Source organism: Corvus hawaiiensis, chromosome 2 (assembly GCF_020740725.1).
Source record: "Corvus hawaiiensis isolate bCorHaw1 chromosome 2, bCorHaw1.pri.cur, whole genome shotgun sequence".
NCBI classification, from domain to species: domain Eukaryota; kingdom Metazoa; phylum Chordata; class Aves; order Passeriformes; family Corvidae; genus Corvus; species Corvus hawaiiensis.
The window spans coordinates 107922229-107943595 of NC_063214.1; the positions used below are offsets into that span (position 1 = coordinate 107922229).

The 21367-nt window shown below is 39.0% G+C and overlaps 1 protein-coding gene across 12 annotated transcripts in view; it reads right to left on the reverse strand.

Annotated features, from left to right (window-relative positions):
- SH3KBP1 (SH3 domain containing kinase binding protein 1) overlaps positions 1-21367 on the reverse strand; it is a 215736-nt gene that overhangs the window by 126200 nt on the left and 68169 nt on the right. For 11 of the 12 annotated variants that reach the window (XM_048287331.1, XM_048287348.1, XM_048287368.1 and 8 more), the window contains one exon: positions 9463-9586. In XM_048287331.1, coding sequence (XP_048143288.1) covers positions 9463-9586 — 124 coding nt within the window. Of the gene's footprint in view, positions 1-9462; positions 9587-9728; positions 9737-21367 lie in introns of those variants that run through there. The other variant, XM_048287406.1, reaches the window with a different exon arrangement.

The window sequence follows — 21367 nt, forward strand, 5'->3', positions numbered from 1 at the left end:
GATATAGAATAGGAACTAATGCAAACTACTGGTGCATCTTAACTGTGAAATAACATTAGAAAACAGTGAGATAATCATAAGAAATAGGGTAAACAGCACATCACACCACTAAAAACAGCACAATGTCCCATGCTGTGTGCACCTTGGTAATGGTTGGGTAGACTGTAAAGGAGGAAATTCTGAAATAAGATAAAACATGTATGAAGTACTCAATGAATAAAATTTGGGAAACTTCATGCCACTGGAAACAAGAAATACACCTTTGCAGGCAAAGTATCTTGGTATTCAAGTTACTGCATAATACAGGAATCCAAAAGCTGAAAGCCTAAATGGCTAATAATACCATCTTATTCAGGATAATCCAGGCCATGCATTGTCAACACTGTCTGGTATCTCCATGTGTTTTTCAAATCTAGTTATAGCAAAGCAAGTTTCCCTAACTTCAGGGGCTTTTAACCCAATGAACGGAAGTATTTCACATAGTGTGTGAAAAATAATTAAAATGAATGCAGTGACAAGTTTATTCCAGGCATGTCACTTTATCAGAAGACTGTTTTAAAGCCTGTATCAGTTCCTGAAAGTAAAATGTTTCATAGAATCTATCATACACCATAAAAGAGCCCAAACAATGTGCCTTATGGGTATTGCTTTCATACAGTTTATTGCCACGTGCAGCCAAGAGCAAAGCTTCGCTTAGACCACTCTAGAGAGTGCATGTATGCACATGGGACAGGGAGCAGGGCAAAAGAACAGGCAAAAAATACCTCTGCAAGCTGCATTCAGAGTTAAAGCCCCTCCCCACACACACTGCTATCCAAAGCCCCACAAGAAGCTGGCTCATGGAAGTCCCTAGGACAGCATACTTCTGAGCAGAACTCTGCTCAGGTCTCCTAAACCACCCAAACAGTGATGCTCCTTCCTACCAGCAGCCACAGGTCATTTTTGCTATGTATATTCTACCCACTTTCTGCAGAAGTTTGTTCCAACTTGGGTTTATAAACACCATTCCATCAGAAGAGGAAGGTCTTGAATAATGATTGTAGTTTCCTTCTGGTCCAAGTAGACAGAAATGAAAAGGTTTCCTACAATGAAGTGACTCAATAGCAGCAGAATAAGTCACTTGTTGCCAATGCAGAGAGTGCAAGTATGGAGCTTTTTTTAAAAAAGTACGAAGGCATATGTTTACATTCAAATTTCACCTACATCCAAAAATATTTTTTACAGAGGAGGGCTTAATGAGTTAAAGAAGAAATTCTCACATCAATCATTTATCCAAATTATTTAGGCCTTCAATTCACGTTGCATGACACTGCAGCTTGAAGGAGGCCCAAGGGAGCTGCTTCTCACCTACAACCCCAGAAATTATTCAAAGGATTTTATGGTTGTCACAGGAGACAGAGTCCTTCAACTACCTCAGGATGCTGATTAGTGCTGTAACTTTTATACCACAGCTTACTCTTATCTACAGGCCATGAGGGAAGGATGTAAAGAGCTGCACAGCCCCAGTTCCAGCCCACAGGAAAGGCTAACACCAGTTACCCATCTCCTTAAAAGCAATGCAGCACCATTCTAGCTACCCCCAAACAAGCAAAGGTAAAGAAGTTCTGAGCTAAGGATCATTGTCAGTGTGATTGCACACTTAGAGGGGCATATTTAACTTAGCAGTTACAAATTCATCAAGATTAACTGAAGTAACAGGAAGACAAGTGTTACTGACCCAGTTTAAAGTACATCTGCAAAGTTTCAGAGCTCCTGGAAAATACATTAACTTGCACAGTCACAGTATATTCTCTGGACCCCAAATTTTCAGTCCAGATAGAGTTGTGTTCTATATTCCACAACAGTATCCCTGCATTACTCCTCTGCTTTCATTGTCTCTACCACAGAATAAGAAGTCCAACTCTCTCCTATCACAGCTGTCAGATGTGTCTTGGCACTGGGAAATATAAAGAGATCCCAAAGTCTTGCTCCAAGGCTCAGCATCAGGTGAGCCACCCTGTTTATCTCCTGCCATTCCTTAATCACAGGCGAGAAGGGACAGGGAAGAAAGGTTGGTCTGCTAAGTTTCAAATCAAGTTAGCCATGTTTTTCTCAAAAATCCCACACCAGCCGGATGAAAGGCTAAAGGAGACAGACACAGGCAGCTCAGTCTAGAGGCAAAAGGTCAGGGACAGACCTCACAGGCAGGAAGGCCCTGCTGGGTACCAACTGACTTCTCCAACAGCAGGGAGAAGGAGGGAACTGCTGGCAGCAGGGAGACATTTCTCTGCAGAAACTTGTGGAAAAATCAACAGTCTCTTTTGTGATGGGGAAATGTAGTTTTGAGACAAGAGGAAGTTTCACTGCTGCTGTTACTTTACCAGCATATTTTATTGGGTTTTGCATGCATTAAAGGAGATTTCAATATAAATTTGAATAGAAAAACATTTTGCACCTGAGTTTGACAACACATTTGCTCTTGACTAGTACCTTGTGGATAGTTATGACATTGTGACATTGTGATAAAAGCAAGCTTGCAAATGCTTGTACAACTGGTAAATTATATACCTGGCTCAATTTTATACTTCAGGCATGTAAAATGTATTGCAAAACTTTTAGAAATGAAAAAAATCCTTTAACGGATTAAACAAAAATTTTTCAGTGCTCATGAAAGAGAAGCTGCCACTCTCTAAACTGTTCCTCAAATGCAACATTTTGGGGTATGTGCATAAACATAAATTACTTGCAAAAATAGTTTCTTCTCTTTATTCTTTCAACTGTCCCTGTAGCCCTATTCCACCACTTCGCTTGTTCCCTCTCACTCACTTCTTTAAAAATTCACTTGTCTCTGCTGTTTCATTGATACAAATATAATTCTGGTCTAGCATAAAAAAACCCAACCAACAAACTAACTGATGCCCACATCTGTCTCCATAACTACCTCCCCCTGTTTCATCTGTAAGCTGCTGAGAATGCTCAGCAGTGACTGCTCTCCTAAATCTCTTTAGATTCCATTTGGAAGGGTCACCCTCTGCCTCTTCTCTGCCCTGTCCAGCATCCAGCAGGATAAAATTAAATTCTAAACCAAACATTGTCCTAATTTTCTCCATACTGACTTTCCAACTTCCAAATGCAGATCCAGATCTAAATGTTTTATTAAAATGAGTGTCTTCTTGTCTGCAAGAAACCTGAAAATAGCCTCCTAGCAATTGCCCAAATAGTGCATGTTCTCTTGAATTATACTTTTATTTTAGTTATCTGTTATCTTGTTTCATACATAATATATACACACACAGGTGTATATATAACTAGCTCCTTGATGCAGTGGCTGTATTTGTGTTCAGTGTTTCATCGCATGGTCCATAAATGGGATTCCTAGAGCTAAATATATGACACACAAGACAGCCACTGAGGCAAACAGATGTCCAGAGGATAGAATTAACCTGGAATTACACTTCAAACCCAGAGTGATTTCTACTTCTTGCTTCTACAGGCTGTTCCTGCACAGACCCTCATGACACTAGCGTACCACACTAGTGGTTGGATCCAGCTATGCAAAATTGCAGAAGCTAAGTCAGGGCTTAGCAGTCATGCATTTTGAAGACTACAAGAAAGGAGTAATTGAAAAGAAAGGGTAAGCAATTAGGATAAAAAGAAGATGCACAGCAAATGACAAGAAAAGAAGCAATCTTCTGGAACAAGCTACTGGAATCTGGATAGATTATGAAACCTTAACTGAATACCAGGAGAGCAAATGACTATAACACAGGAAAAAAGATTAAGATTTTATGTATCTCAAGTCACTAATTAAATAGAACTCATAAACAAGATCTGCTTGTAAAGAATGAGTGAGCATCCATTCCACTCTTGCCAAGAAGACAGCACTGAGATCTTTCTTCTGGACAAAAAAAAAGTCGTGTCAACAACACAACCACATGTCCAGCACAGATTGGTGTCCTTTCCTGCCTCTCTGAACTGAAAGCACTGCCTTCCAGGGCAGTGTCACTTGCCTAAATAATGGGATAATTTTCACCCTTATTTTAAAAAAACAGTACTTTTAAAGGAAATGTGTCTTATCTGAGACACTACATATGCATATGCAGATATGGTATTTAGACTCAAAGAATAAATATTTTGCACATTCAAGTTTCCTGTGCCATTAATTTTTTATGTCTCGTTTTGGGTTGGTGTCATATGTTGCATGCATATTTTAACCTTAATAGGCTGAGCAGTATGTTCCTGTGCATATTTGTGTAAACTGTATCCTGATTATACACCAATTAGCTGATCTTAAAAATTAAAAGGATATTTTTTTCCTGCTAGCAATAATTTTTCTGAAGTTGGCAGTATTTTCAAGGGAACACCAAAGCCTGTCTGTGGAGCGGGCCTGAATGTATAAACAGCAGAAGGACAATCCAACCAAAAGAGAGATCAATGTCTTCAAACTTACTGTGTTTGAAAGGAAAACCAAAGGTGAGCATACTGAGGGTCAGACACCTCATCAAGCACGATGAAGGCAGTCGCTTGCACTGCTAGGTAATAAAATACTTTATGAAAGAGATTTTGAATTTTGCCTTTCTGTTGAAAAATATGACCAGAACCAGAGCTTACATAGATTATTTAACATAAGACTCAGAGTCAACACACTCATATGCTGAGAAGCCAACAGCTTGTCTTTCTAATTAATGAAGTGCCTTTTTGTATGCAAATAATCGAAAAAACTATTGAACAAAATGATGCATTTTTCTTGCAAAATACTTTCCCTATTTCTCTAATTTACAAAAATTTGCTTAAATCTCAGTTTTGCATACAACAGACTTGTTATCTATTCCTAAATTAAACCTATTATCATCAAACCTATTTTCACAAAACCTCCCTTTTAACATAGCATGCAAATGCTCTCTATTATTTAAATGTAGGCTGGAAGGTAAAATAAATAATTCTCAAGAGAACTAGAAAAAACTTTCCTTGCTTTCAGTATTTGGCTTTGATTAAGAACATGTAACAAATGATGAACTGTTCCAGATTTGCTGGCTCAATGCAGCCTGCAATTACAGTTTATAGAAAACAAATATATCTGACAAGGCAGTATATCTTTGCCTCAAATATGTTTACTCATATAACAATTGTTGTTAGTTTACTTACAAAATACAGTCTATCAGTTCCAGTTTTGCAACTTGACCTAAGCAAGCGGGCTCTTGTTCCCAGCCACACAAAATAGCACAATGAATAAGATACTTAAAAATAGGATACTCAAAAATGACAACAAAACTAGTGTAAAATAAGCTATGGCCATTTAACTGTTAAAGCTCATTGCAGGCAAGTTTCCATTATGTCCCTTTATACCTGAATGAAGATTGTACTGAATTTATGACAGATCTAAAATAGTTGCACAACCTCGGATCTGTTTTTAGATTTTGAAAGTTAACACAGAAGAGATGGAATTTCACCATGTTGGAAAAGCATTTAAGGAAAAAAAAATATATCTTTCAGTGTTTTTCTGTTCCAAGACCTGGTTGTAATTTTCTTACGTTACTAAATAATTGCAACAATAGCAATAATTTTTTCAAACAATCTGAAAATGTTCTCTCAGGGAAGAAAAGGCTTTCCCATCCTGTTATTACCAAAGCACAACAATGCCAATTCTAAGTAGAAAAAAAGCCATTTTTAATTCTTTTTTTTTTTAACTCAGCTTTATAAAAGTTTTAGAACAATAGTTCAATATGCCAACAAAAAAATCTTAAGCAGTGAAAACATATACTCAAAGACCCAGTCGTGGTGAGGAAAGGATTTTCTTGGCTTATGAATTGTAGGAGGAAGCAAAAGAATGATCCCTCCCAGGTTCTGGCAAACGATATGCAAGCCAAGCAACATCTGACATTCCTACAGCTTCAGACAGGTGCCTCAGTGTCACAGCCTTTTTCCCCAGACAGGGCTGATACTGCAGCACCTGAAGCACCCATCAAACCAGCCTAGAGCTGCTACAGCCCTGGGAATAGCCAGGGAAAGCACAAGGTCATCATGCTTCCCCAACCCCATCCCTACACTCGAGCTAGTGGTCCTTTCCTGAGCCTTTCAGAGGTGAAGCATGAACCCACTGCAGTGCTATGTTAAAATGCTGCTTGGTTTCTTGGATGTTAATTGCCATCACTACCATGCTGGAACTGATCTCAACATCTTAGTGAGGTAGATATTATCCAGGTTTTGCCAATAGGCAGCATAAGGCAGAGACACCTGAAATACATGAAAGTTACTCATAAATCTGGGTATGTCACTGCAATAAATCAGAAAAAGTAAAGCCCTGCCTATGTGAAAAATCAATACATACTAAAATACCTGACCCTAGGAAGGTAAGTGTGGTAATTTGGCCAACAGTTTAAGTGATTCAGCAAAAGTTCCATAACAAGTCTGTGGCAGATCTAGAAAAGAATCCCCTTATTTCTTAAGTGTAGCCCTGACCTCTAGATCATACTTACAACCCTATAAAGAGGTTTATACATCCAGGCCAGGTGTAACAGAATTTCCTAAATTATGTTCACCACAGCAGTCGTCACTGTTTGTTTCCATTAGGTCACTAATATCTGTGGTCAACAAGAAACATTGAAGGATGACACATGTTCTGGTTTTACTGCCCACAGTGAAAAGCAGACAAAATCAAATCCTTCCAGCTCCTCTTGGCCTTTGTAACAAAAACCTCAGTGATTCACAAATGGTGACGTACAACCAGATGCAACCCTCACTGTGTCAGGGAAGTAATAACCCAGGTAGGCTACTGCTGGTGTGGTTACACCAACTTTAATTTGTTCCTACGTCACATGTGTAATCCAAAGTGGTAACACCCATTACTGGTGTGGTTTAACCCCAGCCAGCAAATAAATATTATGCAGCCACTTATTTCAATTTACACTGACCTTATTAAAGCCCCTAATTTCAATAGAGTACTTAGAAATAATTAGCATAAAAAAACAAGATACAAAGTTGGATCCTTAATGTCTTTTTAGTTCAGAAATTCGTTATTTTCCTCTCGGCTACTTAGATGTTTCTTACAAATAACTTAGCTATTTTCCTTGAATACCAGGGTTGGACACTTGTCAATATTTCTCAAGGAAAAACTCTCTACAAGCCAAAAGCCCAAGAGGCCAAGATTCTTCTCAAAATGTAAATGCTTGCTAAAGTGCTGACACTTAAATTAGGCCAACCAAGTTAAGTAGTAAAACTACACAATATAACACCACAGCAGTAGAACAGCCCTTATCATCATCTTGGTAATAAAAACAATGCAGCAGCACAGAATGCTTCACTCCCATATTACTGGATCTGCTCTGAAGTTCTGAGCAGCAGGATTACATTGCGCAAGCAAACAAATAATACTGCCTGCCATTTTCACTGTTGAACGGTGGCTAAAGACCTTTAGATGCATCCCTGTCCCCCTCACTTCCTAACAACAAGGAGAAAAAAAGAAAACAAACCAACCAATGAACCAAACACAAACATCCTGCACCCTCTTTCAGGTCTTTCAGGTCACATTCTGTGATCAGTAAACAGATTTAATTAGGGTTTAGTAAAAATCCCAGGACAAGAGCACTTGAAGAAAATAACACCCATGGCATTTAGAGCTCCCTCTTCAGTAAAATATGGCAACACTTTCCACAAGATTTGCCACATAGATCTTAGAAAACTCTTTCTGAACACAACAGTAACTACTTGCTCAGCTGTCCACACTTAAACAAGGCTACTTTGGCACCATGCTCAAACTGATCCCAGGAAAAATGAGGGGAAGCTTGCTTGGCCTTGCTGTGCTCCATGCATCCTTAGCTGTGCTGCCAGACCATGGCATCCTGCACCTGCTTTTTCTGCAGCAGTGGAGAAGCAGCCAACATGAACAGTGCACCAACCCTGACACGATGTCCAGGTGGCCATGAGGAGTGCAATCCTCACCAAAGAAGCCCAAAGAAATAATATTCTAATATGAAATCTGCTACTTCCAAACCTAACCCCTACCTCAACTCATAGATCTTCATGTCAGACTTTGCTTTTCTCCTTCAGTAAATATGAGGTTTTGTATTCTTCAGCTAGAGACAGAAAAATCTTTCTCTCCTGAATCCTTTAAAGCTCCTGGCCAGAGGGAAGAAAGAGGAGGAGAAACTGCTCTAAGAATCATATTTGGAGTGCTATCCCCTTGTGACTGAACTGAATCCTTGCATCTGCCACAGCTATTAGCCTTCTCCAAATAGCAGCTGAAGCAATATGGAACAAACTTAGTCCCTAGATAATTTCCCAACTACTCATATGGTTCTGTATAGCAGCCATGAAAAATAATAATTCTTAGTAATTTAATTCTGCTGTTGCTTGAAAAACCTATGACCCAAAGCAGAAATGTCGGATGTGTCTCCAGATTCAAGACAACATTGCAAGCCCAAAAGACAAAGCTTTCTGAGATTTTTTTCCAGTCCTTTCTTTCAGAGGACATCAATCCTTGCAAAAGAGGTAGAGATAGTCTCCTTCACCTTTTAAGGAAGTCATACATCTTGCAAAAATTATTAATTCTTCCGCACTTGCAGTTGTAAACCTTGAGTATAAGGCCTCTACTGAAACTGTAGCTCTAATAAAATGTTAGCTGATAATACATAAGAGGAAATGTCCATAACAGTCCTAACAGTATAGAAGACACGTCAAAATGGAAATTACATTACAGCAATGATTAATGACAGCAGATTATTCTGTATAAGACAGCAAGCAAGAAACTCTCCAGTGAATTCTCCAGAAAAAATTACAGCTCATGTCTTGCAAAAAGCCAATTGTCGTCCAACAAACAAACAGGAGCATAAACATAACCTAAAGAAAAATCCAGCTTCTATATTGCCATTTTTTTGTTTTGTTCTGATATTTCTGATAGCAGGACTGGGAGCTAGGGAATGAGACAGAAGATTTGGAGGCTTTCATTTTAGCAACCCAAAACCCTATATAGGAATCTGCATTAGGAGTCAAGCCAGACATGAAGAGCACACGTTCCAGTCTCAAACAGAAGACAGCGAAAGACACTTCCCAAGAAACTAATGCATTAAGTTGTATGTTTTCCACTTTCTTCCCCTTTTTTTAGAGCTCTCTGTCCCAGATAAAGCATGAATATGTGAATGTAGACTGACATCCCTGTGCAAAAACCTCCATATATGCAAGCTGCCAGTTCCTCACTTTAATAAGCTTCAGCAATCTCCTCATACAGCTTTCCTTAATTAAATGTATGGAGGAGGGATTTCCTTAAAAAGAAAGGGATGTCTGTGCAAGTTAATGTGGAAATATTAGACATAATACGTGCATCCATATATGCCAGTTAAAGGGGACAAAGATTTTTTACTATTATTATTCCTGCTATGCCTTTTCAGTTAAATAGACTCTAGCTTTGTTTCTAGAAACAAGAAAGACTTACATTTTGTTCTTTGGAAGGCCTGAATTTAATCTGCATGTAATGTCCATGTACTATACCTTTTTTGTTGGTTCTAATAATTGTCTCAGACAACAGTAAAGGGCTTCCATTGGAAACTTCATTTATAGGCTTCTCTGGTGGTTTGTTGGCAGTATTTTCTTTCTTCATGTCCTTCTTTATTTCCTGCAGAAGACAGGTAGAGAGGGAAAAGAAAAAAAAAAAACAACAGTTAAAAAAAAGGTATTACAGAATATTCTCAAGCTCCCAAGATTTCTTAAAACTTCTATGTGCACACCTCTGCCTGCTCTAATGTTACCTCAAAGACTCTTATAAAGTTGAAATGCCACAAAAAGAAAGCAGTTGTCAGTAACCTTTTCCAAGGGACACTATTGTTTTTCTTTTTAAAATAATTCCTTATGTATGTGTGGAAATTGTAGGACAGCTTTAAAAATCTCTTAGTAAAGATCACCAAAGCTGAAAGGTGTGAGAGGGGAAAAAACAAGACGTCTCAGTTTATCAAGCAATGAGCTGTACTTTTGATGCACAGGGCAAAATCAGTACAGTGCTCCTGGTATAAAGGCAGCTAAGTCTGCTTCCCCTCCAATGACAAGCCCACAGAAACAACCACTATAGCAGGAAGAAAAATATTAACTAGGAAAATACGACAAATGTTACCATAATTGGCAGAAGCATATAGAGAGCCTGCTGTCAGAGCTGTTGCTAACACTGACAACATTTTGCTGCTCACTACCTTTTAAGGTGATCGGCTTCTTTGGCAGCACATGGAGAAAATATATATGGTGGGGTTTCATGAAAGTAAACCACAGAAAACAGCTTCCCAAGACTTCACCGTTACTACTAGAAATGCACAATACCTCTCTACCAGCTTCTTAGGCAGACTTTAAAAGCCTGTGTTGTTGTCCATACCAACTTTGACAAAGCATCCAAAAGATAAATATCATAACCTTTCATATCCCTTACCTTGAAACACCACTGAAGCAGACAAATAGCATTACCTCCACTTTCTAGACAGGTAGCTGACACACTACAGAGGCTGAATGATTTGCTTATAACCATGTCCCAAAAAATAAGTTAAAAAAAAAAAGTCTTGGCTCCAAGCTCTGTCCTAGAGCCACAGAGCCACTCAGGCTGAGAGAGAACTCAGAAGGTCTCTTCTCCAATTCAGTTCAAAGCAGGGTCACCTCTGGGGTCAGACCAGGCTGTTCAAGGCTGTTTGACAAGTTGGGTCTTGGAAACCTCCAAGGACAGAGGCTGCAGAAGCCCACTTCTTTTCAAGTCTCATCTGCTCTGTCCTGTTCTGCCCATCAGGCATCACTGTGATGGGCCTGTCTCTGTCTCTTGGATAACAATCTTTTATGTATCAGAAGGTCCTCCTAAAACCCTGTTTTCAGGGTGAAAAAGGCCACACCTCCCTCAGCACATCCTTAGGAAGCATGTGCTCCAGCTTCCACAGGCACAGAACTTGCTTCAGCTCATCAATATCTTGTCTTCATGCAAAATTCTCATCCCATCCACTAAATGGGATGCTGTATTCTAGATGTGGACTAGTGAGTGCCAGGTAAAGGAGGATTATCACCTCCCTCAATCTGCAGGCTATTAATGCAGCCCAGGATGCTGTTCACTGTGTTGATGCCAGGGTACAAGACTGGTACATGTTTATGTTGCTGCCCACCAGGACCCACAGGCTCTTCTCAGCAGAGTTGCTCCCAAACCTATCAGGTCCCACTCTGCAGATCTGCCAGCATTCCTCCTTCCCAGGGCTAGAACTAGTATTTGTCCTTGCTGGATTCCATGATGTTCCTGTCTGGAGCCCTCTGAACAGCACCCCTGCCTTCAAGCATGTCAGTTGCTCCCCCAGTTTTATGTCATCTGCAGATTTTATGAGATCTACATTAAACAGGCATCAGGGACAGGTGATGGCTTTGGATGAACTCTTCCCCTCATAAAAACCTCTACCCCTCCTCATCTCTTTCAACTCTCTTACATTCACTGCCCCCTTCTATATCCCAATGCAGGATCAACCTCCACCATCCCACAGCACTGTATCATACATAGGAAATACTATAGATCCTTTTTAGATTTTCAGCATATCAGACATGAGCACTAAACCATAGAAAGCACATTTCTATTTGAAGTTTCTGAAGTTGTCATCTGTGGACAGCATCGAGCAAAGCAAGAATTTCCAAGTTATTCTCTGTAAGATGCACCTTAAACCTGACTTGTTTTTTTCACTTTTTATTTCATCAGACCAATTGTTATTTCAAAGCTGACCTATTAGCTATACAACATTAATACAGTCTTCTGTATCTATCCAAAGCATTTTCTGTGTATCAGTGCATTAGCAGAGATAAAACTTTTATAAATGACTGCCTATGGAGGGTACAATAAATCTTTTATCTACTGCCATCACACAGGTAAAATAGTATCTAAAAGACAACTCCTCACAGTAACCACATTAACTGAAATAACAAATGTGAATATGTGTATGAAAGGTGTGTGATATCTGTGTGATAGATGCTGCTGTTGTTAGAATAAATATTGTGCATAGCTCTGGTAGAAAAGTGAACAAAGTGAGAATTTAAGAACACTATGCATTTAGAAGAATATATCACTTTCTAAAAGACTAGACTTAACACATACATTATTCCACAAGTTTCTTTTTCACATCCTTAAAAAATAAAATGTATAATAAATTACTTCACCCAAAGCTTTACATTTATTTTGCAGCTAGGTGACAAACTCACTGTGTTTTAAAAAATTATCTACCGTTTAAACAGAATTTGTGAGTCAAACAGCATTCTCATGTGAACAAGACCACAAGACAACATCCTACGGAAGACCCCATCTTGCCAGAACTTGCTTCCTGTGTCATTACTGCGTTATTTTTCATTCTTTATGTCAGAATGTAATTAAATCCTCAACTCACAAATTCTGAAACAGCAGTACCATATTTTTAATTGTAAAAATCCTTTTGCAACTTCAAAACTGACAGAGAAAATTGTCTGCTATAAGAGAAAACAGTGCTGTACCCTTTAGTCTCTGGATGAATGTCACTGGTGCCTTTGCTGCTGCTGGCAGCTTTTTGAGAAAGCCTTGTTTGGCTCCTGAAAAAAGCAAAGGAATACAAGACAACTCCCAAACACTGGCATTTGTTTGTAGGGTGGGGAGTCTTGCACTTCTTTCTCATCCACTATTCGTGGAAAGAAGAAAGACACATGGGCCGAGGGTCCACTAAACCAAAATTCATATAGAAGGTTCAACACCTTGCAGTCACCAAAATTGTCTAAGGACTTCCTTTTTTGTGCCTTTCTAATACTTGTTTGAGCTAATTTTCATTACTGCTACTTTCAATGGTCATGAGAAGGGCCATAATCTTTCATAGCTACTGCCCAGAGTAACATGACATGGTCAATCCCAGCAGCTTGAAAAATTGAAAGGTCCAGGAGGGAATTGAAAGGAAAGTGGAGAGTTGTCTAAATAATGAAACAGAAATCAAGCACAGGTCAATAAAGCCCTACTAAGCCAAAATCTTACCAGAAACATATTCATACTTAGCAATATCCTATGGGAAGCCCATATCTAAGTGGCTTAGCACACATTCTGCAATGAGTTATGCTGGCTTTAAGACCTTTGCATATCTTTTCAATTCATGGTCTTAGTCTACACCGTAAGACTAAAAACTTACAAACAAAACCAAACAAATGCCCCAGCCTTCAGCAGCCTCACCACTGTAGCCTGCAGCAAACACTGGTGCCGATATTACAGCCTCTCTCCTCTCTCTAATATGTTGCTTCTGCCTCATTGCTGTCTTCTGTAGTGCTCACGCTTGAGGAATTTAGGATTTTAGAACTTTTCTTCAGTTGTGGCCCAAACAGAGCCAGGCACCCTAATCTTTAGGCCAAAGAAAGAGACCGTAGTCCTATTAAATTCAGAAATATTGACATAGCCCTTTATATCTACCTCCACTCTTATCTGCTGTAAAAAGTAAATTATTACTCTAAAACACTATAATGCCTTACTCAAAATTGCATTTCTTCTTGAAAAATGAAGTGAAAACAAACACAAACAACTCTGGCCAAACAGATATACCAAGTCAGCTCACTTTATTTTACTGCAAAAAGTACACTGAACATGACTACCCTATATATTTGGTAAATGAACTACAATGGCCCTAAAACCTTGGTGCAGCATCAGTAGCAGTTATAGAAATCTCTCTGTGTAACCCAATCCTTCCAGATCTGCAAGGAGTCGAAGCCTAACACACGAGGAAAGAGTAGGCAAATGAGCTTGCAAACCCATGCGTATCAAAGGTGGCTTGTGGGAACTTCCCTGGTGTATGACAAAATCTATTTTTAGTTCTGATTTCAAGTTGAAGTTTGCAGATATTATTTCTTTTAAAGAAGGAATTCCATGTACACAAATAAGAAGAAAGCAAAAAAGTTAGGATAGAAGTCCTCAGTCTGCCGTAAGTAGTTCAAGAACAGCTGAATTTAAATGCTAAAGGAGGATGAACAGAAACTAATAGTCCAGTTTCAAGTTCAAGGACTGCTGTGTCTTGAAAAAGAAGCTTGTGTAATAAAAGAGAGGAGAAACTAGACAGGTAAGATTTTTGACTACATTATATTGCTCTAATATAGTGGGAAAAGAGCAACCTGCTGTCTGCTCAGCAAGGACTTCAGTGCACCTCCTGACCAGGACTTTTGCACTGGTTTCTGGTTTTATTTTGACTACAGCAGATATATTCCCACCCTAATCAGATACAACCACCATTCACTGTGGGCCAATCTGCCCTTGAGTAGAGCAGGGTGGGTGGACTGGTACTGCAGGACGTCTGAGCCTTGCTGAGTCTCCTCTAAGGGACACAGTGTGAGAACCTTCACCAGGAATCCCTGTGGTGAAACTATCTGGAACAGGCTTGACGACCTCAAGAGCCCTTCCCAGAACCAAATTCACAAGACAGTTGTCAGTGGAAACCCCACACAGAGTCTCAGGAGAAGGAGCTCAAAGGGATCCTGAGTGCAGCACTTGGCTCTTTATCTCTCCATTCCTGTGAGAGGTTTCTGCAGAATGAGCAGCTGTCTCACTCACACAACCCACTTGCAAAGAGGAAGGCTCTCACAGTGCTAACAGTTTCAAAAATATCTCTAAACCTAATCTTTGGGACTATTTAGTTCTTGATTTTGGAGCACTGCCTGGTATAAATTTCGTGGATCTAAATGATGCACTTCTTTCCTAGCTCACATAGAGATAACTGCAGGTTAATAGCAGATCATTTTCAAGAGTCTATGCCTCAGGAACCCAACCCTTAAGTAAGTAATCTTGCATTTGAACCACTAAACCTAAAAGAGGGCCTCTTGATGCCAGAAATTTTAAGACAGCTTCCATCTCCTGTATACGTGGGTTTCAGTGTGATTCCAATATGATAAGCAGTTCATACTCAGAAGAAGCATCCTCAATCTGAGAAACACTGAAAAAAACGTAATTGTGAACTTTAAAAATAAGCTTCATTCCATGAAATATTAAATTTTCAAAGATATTATGGGGCAATAAAGCCCATTTAATACATTAAAAAATATTATTTTTTTTGTAACTCGGATTCAACCATACTGCATACATACCAACAGCCAAATCACTGTGAAAAGATTCTTTTCTTCTAGAAAACTTTGAAATCCAAACAAACACAAAATCTTAGACAATACCTGAGCTGGTTTTTTTTGGATCTTCTCTAATCCAATCCTACATCAGTATAAGCCACAGGAAATTTGAAAGATATTATCCTTAAGCTCATCAGCTTTACAATGTGACAAAACTTCAAGTAACAGCAAATTACATAGTGTGATGGAATCCCATCACATAGGAAAATACAATATATTCAAGTATACCTGTACCCTATTAAATGGCTATTTCAACATATAAAATTTATAAATTAAGTACCTCATCTTTTGTAAGTCAGAAACTATTACTCATTGAAATGACACATGCTTTGTCAATCTGAAGAGAGACAAAAAGAGCAGTTAACAGCTTTCAAAAAGAAACCATAGTTTTTCTACTGCTGTTTGCAACACCTAGCTTTTTTTCAGAATTTCACCATTTGTTACGTTTCAAGAAAAAAGTCTTTTCTCTTTATGTGTCTTTACGTGCTGAAGTTTCCACCCCTCTATCAAAAAGCTTCCCTGAAATTAGAGCAAATGCTTGAATTAGGTCAGCCACAAAAGTTACAGTTAGGAAAGTACAAGAACTTCTGCCATTTTACCTACACCAACGTTTCACTTTTTTTTATTCTAGCAGTTCTGACCTTTACAGGAAACTCAGCTGAAAACATTTGAGGAAATTGCTGCAACCTTTTCCGTGACTCTAAATGAAACAAAATGCTATTTTGTACTGCTGCAGGTACAAAATCCTAAAGTCAGTACTTCATTCCTCAAAGCTGTTGGGAGCCATGAAAAATTATGAGAAAAATCACTATCAGACTATAAGGTGATTTATCTGTGGCTTCCATATAAGGGGAACAACAGTTCTTGCATCCTGGGAGCAAGAGGTTTAATCAAAATCAAAGCTTTTGAAAAAAAGACGCATACTGAAAGAGTTAAAAGCTGAGAAATAATGAGTCTTTCACAATTTAAAAGTCTGCAGCACGTGCCCTGCTTGAAGACAAATACGGGAGCAGGAATAAGAGCCCAGAACCATACACAGCCAAGAGGAAACAACACAACACCTTTGAATTATCAAAAGATGACAGTGGAAATGTGAGGAGCACTTTGACCCCTCTGACATACAGAATGCTTTTCCTTCAATCCCTTTTCTCAAAACCATACTTTACATTTCAAGAGACAAATACCACCATGATTTCCTGCAAACAAATGTCTGTAACTTCAAACAATATGTGAGTTCAATTATCAGTTTATATTAAATGCCTCAAAATAAAACTCTGCTGGACAGTACATCAATTCAATATTTAGTCCTCCCAAGAAATTTCCTATGATATTTTCACTAAAATGAGTTAAGGGTTATGGAAAAATTATAAATGTGCTCAGTTAGAAACATAACTCTGATTTTCAAGAATCTTGTAGTTCTAGTATAAATAAACAATACACCCTGAAGCGAGGTTGGAACAAACTTTCCCAGCAACTGAACTAGAATCAAGACAAAAATTATTTTCAACCAGAAAGATGTTGCCAGCACTAAAATACAATATACTTTCATAGCATGAGCTTCACTTTCTGTAAAAAGCAATATGACAACATTTCAGGGACAAATAAGAAACTACCTAGCTTTTCTTTTCCTGGCTTCTGCAATAGTAGCCTTTAGTTTCTCTTTCCAGGGCAATACCAGGTCCAAGACACAGAGGGAGGACATAGGACCTTCAAGCACTGTGATCAAGACTGAGATCTCCCCATCAGCTGGTCATGACAGGAGACACTCCCCAGTGGCTCTGTCAGCAAGCAGAGGGAGAAGGATGGTTTGGAGATTGTTCTACCTTAGCAGTGATCCCCAGCTTCTAAGAGAGGCACAGATCCCAAACTGCTACTGCACACATCCTCTGAGCTTGTGACAAAAGATACGCTCTTGTTTCATTGCTGCAGGATTCCACATCCTCTCTTCTTTTTCACTATCAGCTTATCCCAAATTTATAGGAAACATTCCCAGCTGTCTGTCAGGCATGTGATTGAGGAAAAAAAAAAAGACAGGGTTAGAGTTCATGAGCCTCCAGGTTTGTGCTAGTACCACCTAGTCCTGGGGTTATTTCTAACCACAGCCTCCTAAACCTCTCCGGTTTTTGTATCTAGCCTTTAAAATCAAGTCTGTTTCTGCGGCTCACATGACTTCTATCTGATTTACAGCTTGATAGAGAAAAGTGTTATTTGCTCAGGAAGTTTTACATACTGAACAATGTATCTACTCTAGCAGAACGGGCACCTTAAGGATGAGGACTCTGACCTGCTTTACCCTCCTTTGTTTTTCTTGTTGTGTTACATAAAACAGATGCACTGATTTGCTCTCTCCCAGCACAAATGAAGCCTTGAACACAGCCAGAAGTGCTGCTTTCGTGGCTGCTCAGGTAAGCCCATAGTGCCACCCTTGCTTCTCAGATGGAAAGGTCTTATGAACACTGCAAAGCTTCATGTCAGGACACTGTTCCACTATTTATTGTACACCTAGAACCAGCCTGCACAAAGTTAAATTCATTACACAGCCTTAAGTAAAGGCTTCTACAGCCCATCTGTCATGTGCATTGTTCTTAGAGCATTTAAATATTCATTTTAGTACTAATTTTATTTATAAACTTTACTTATTACAAAGGTCATACCTCAAACATTTGAGACAATAGTGGGGCACTTGAAAACATCCATGTAGAAAAATTAATGCGTCAGATTTAATCCAAACAACTGGCAACAAACAAATTTACTATGAAGTGACAAACCAGCAGTTGTTATGAAAAAAACATTAATTCCTGCATCCAGTGTATTCTACATTAACCACAAAAGTACTGCACTGACGGCACAGTGCAACCTGCTTGGGCTTAAACTGCTGGTGTCTTCTCTGTGATATCCTTGTGTGAACTCTCCCTGTTTATCCCAGCAGGAGATGCCCATGCTACAATGCCCTCCCTACCACAGGAGACCACACTGTGCCACACTTACATCCTCTGCTCCTCTTCTACACATCAATAACCAGTCTACTACAGCAAACTCAAGCTCCTCTTTTAAAGAATCTCCACATTCTTCCTTTTTTGATACAGATTTGTTGTGTCTTTTGCACATCTTTCTGATAAGCAAAGATCTTCTGGATAGGATTTACACTCTTACATATGTAGAAAGCCTTGTGCTTTTAGAGAGATGAGTGCATGCTTTGTAATAAAATTAACAAAACTCTCAGATTTGTTGAGTCTTATGCAATCTTTCAGCTCTGCTTTTCTCTGAACGTGTGTGTTTCTGCATTCACTCAGTTCAAGAAATCTTGTTCCATCCTTTAGCCTCACACTTCATATTTCAGTTCAAAAGGAGACAGCTCATATTTACCTATACCAATTAGTTTACTGTGGTTTTTTTAATTACCAAAAAAAAGAAAAGATTAAAGAAACATGGGGGAGGCAGAGGGGGAAGGGAGATGGAGGCTACAAGAAACAGCAAGGAATACAACAGTAAGAAAAGTGGAGAGCACCTTGTAAAACAAACAATCACAAAACACCACCTGTCTCAGAGAAAGCCAGGAAGAAAAAAGAATACACCCTCTGCACATTGTGGTTTGGGTTTTGGAGACGTGCTTGGCTACATCAGTGATCAGCTTTGCTACCACCAAAGCAAGCAATTCATTACATCCTAATGCACTTAACAGATCAAGACTGAAAATTATAACTGGAGCAATAAAAGAAGGGAAATAGGAAAAACATGGTGTGCTGGATGCCACTCCAAGCCACTTGATTCGTCCTGACCCATTTTTTTTCAAATGACAGTACCTCTCCCTGAGGCCTCACAACCTAGGTGTAAGCAAAAGCATAACTGATGAACAGACACAGCAGATGGCAGGAAGCACAAAGAAGCAGAAGCGATTGGCACAGGCCGGGTGCATAAGCACTCTAGCATTTTGTAAGCACTGTGACAAGACACCTCTAAGGAAGACTTTGAAAAACAGTGAATACATTTGTTGATCTTTATGTGCAGGTTCCCCAAAGTAGGTGAGAAGTACAAAAGCAGAAGCTTGTTATAAATTTATTTAAAAGGTGAGGAAAACCAAACCCGTCACCTTGTCACCAGAACAGAGAGACACACCATCCATGTATGAGACACTTGAGAGATGATGACCCAAAGACTCTAAGATTTAGAGTAGGCAAGTTGCAGAGCTGACATGGACTTTGCATTTCAGAAACCTCCCAGAGAATCACACTGTATGACTGCAGCGGGTCTCACAGCCTGCAGATGAACTGGAAGCAACTTCCTGATTTCATACTGCTGTAGAGTTGTCTGCTAACACCTGCCCATGAATCCCTGCAGTATACACTCCTTCCCAGTTTTAATCTGGGGCTGAGAATTTGTTTTGTTTTACATATTTGCAACATATGTGAGTACTGGGATTAAGGGCAAAAGGCATTGTTGCCATGGGGAAGGTGTTTGACAACCAGACTCTTTAACTGGCACCCTTCTCCCCCATCTCTACAATCTTCATGCCAATAGATGGCCAGCCAGGCTTTTATCAGCTGGAACTCCTGCCTTGCACCTGTGTTTGGCAACAGCACAGTGCATTTGTGTGCATTTCAGCCACGCAGTGTTCTCAGCACATCCACACACACATCTGTGCAGGTGCTCCTCCCTGCATCCTTGAATACTGTGGGGAGGCACAAAAGGTGCTTCTCAGCCATCCTCCCCCCAGTCCAGCTCCAGCAGAATGAAATTACTCAAGCAGTTTCAAATAAAAATAAATTTCTCCACACAAAAGTTCCATTTTTGTCCAGCTATTAGAAGCATTGTTAACTTTGCCTGAAAGTGCAATGTCATTCCTCATTTCTTTGAGTAGAGAGTGGGATATGCAAGAATTTAGCACGCTAACAGTTTTTCCCCATAGAAACCTGGCCTTATTAAAAAATGCATCAGACTACAGTTTTAGATGGTGAAAAATGGATATTTCGTGTAGTAGAAATATTTCTGCTGTCAGTATAAAAAACTCCGTGCATATTAGCACATAAAGCATACGTATCTATATAAGAAGCTTATAATATGTATAAGAAACTACTGTTATAGTTATGTTCTTTCTCACAACCATACCAATTTGAAGAGATGACCAATACAGAAAAACGCAACGACATATATTCTTAAGAAAAAAGTGCTGGGAGACATTATCACAAATTGTAACATGTTAGATAGATAGCAGATAAGCTATCTCTATGACAGACAGATTTAGAGAGAGACAAAGTCACATAAATCCTTTATGCAAAATCCTATCACAAACCAGATGATCCTTAACAGCAGGATTTTCTAATGAGAACATTAACTGACTCACCCAGTATCTTGCATTCTCTGTTTAAAATCATATGGAAGGTTTTTTTATTAAATGATTTATCTTTTCTAAATGATGTTGTACAGTGAAAGAGAAACAACAACAACAAAAAAACCCCACACAAATGGAAAGGAAGTCACTGAGCTACACAAAAACATACAAAATACATAAAATACAGCTGGCACAGAATTTCAAAATTTTCATTTCAACCACACTTAAAAAAACCTTGGTGATGGTCCAAACAGCCATTTTTCTATCCAATTAGCAAGTCACAAAAAATTGTACAAATTCCTATAGAGGTCTTCAATCACATAATTCTGCATTATAGAATGAAGAACTGTGCCATAAAAAGGTTAGGGCAAATTACAGAAATTCCTATTGTTCTTTGACAGACCTCTCATCAAATATTCTATTGAACCAACACATTGCTCAACTCTCTGCAGTATATATCTATTAAGGTTATGCAGAGAAGTCCACTGAACCTGCATAGGGAGGGCAAGTGTTGGGTAATTCCACTGCATGTAAAATTAAAACTGAGATTCTTGAAGATGAATCACTATCTTAAAAGAGTCCCCTCAAACAAGCTGAGATTTTTTCAAGACAAAAACCAGGGACCATGAAAATATTTAGATAGAAAGATAGTTACAGCATTACAGGATTTTTAGGGCTTTGTTTGTTTGTGTAGCCAGTTGTATGAAAGCTTGCAGGAATTAATGAAATAAGAAACCTGGATTAAATCAGGGTTAATGAGATCAGGAGTAGACACATCATTATTCAAATCACACACCATGTGAATAGTATGCACTGCCAGACTTGTAAATCAGAGATTAGAATTTAACACTCTTCCTTCTGCAGTCTGACAGTTTAGGGCTAGAGGTCTCTTTATAAATATTGCTGGCATCCACCTGCCACAGCTTCACAAGACAATGTATTATGATTCCAGTTTTTCCT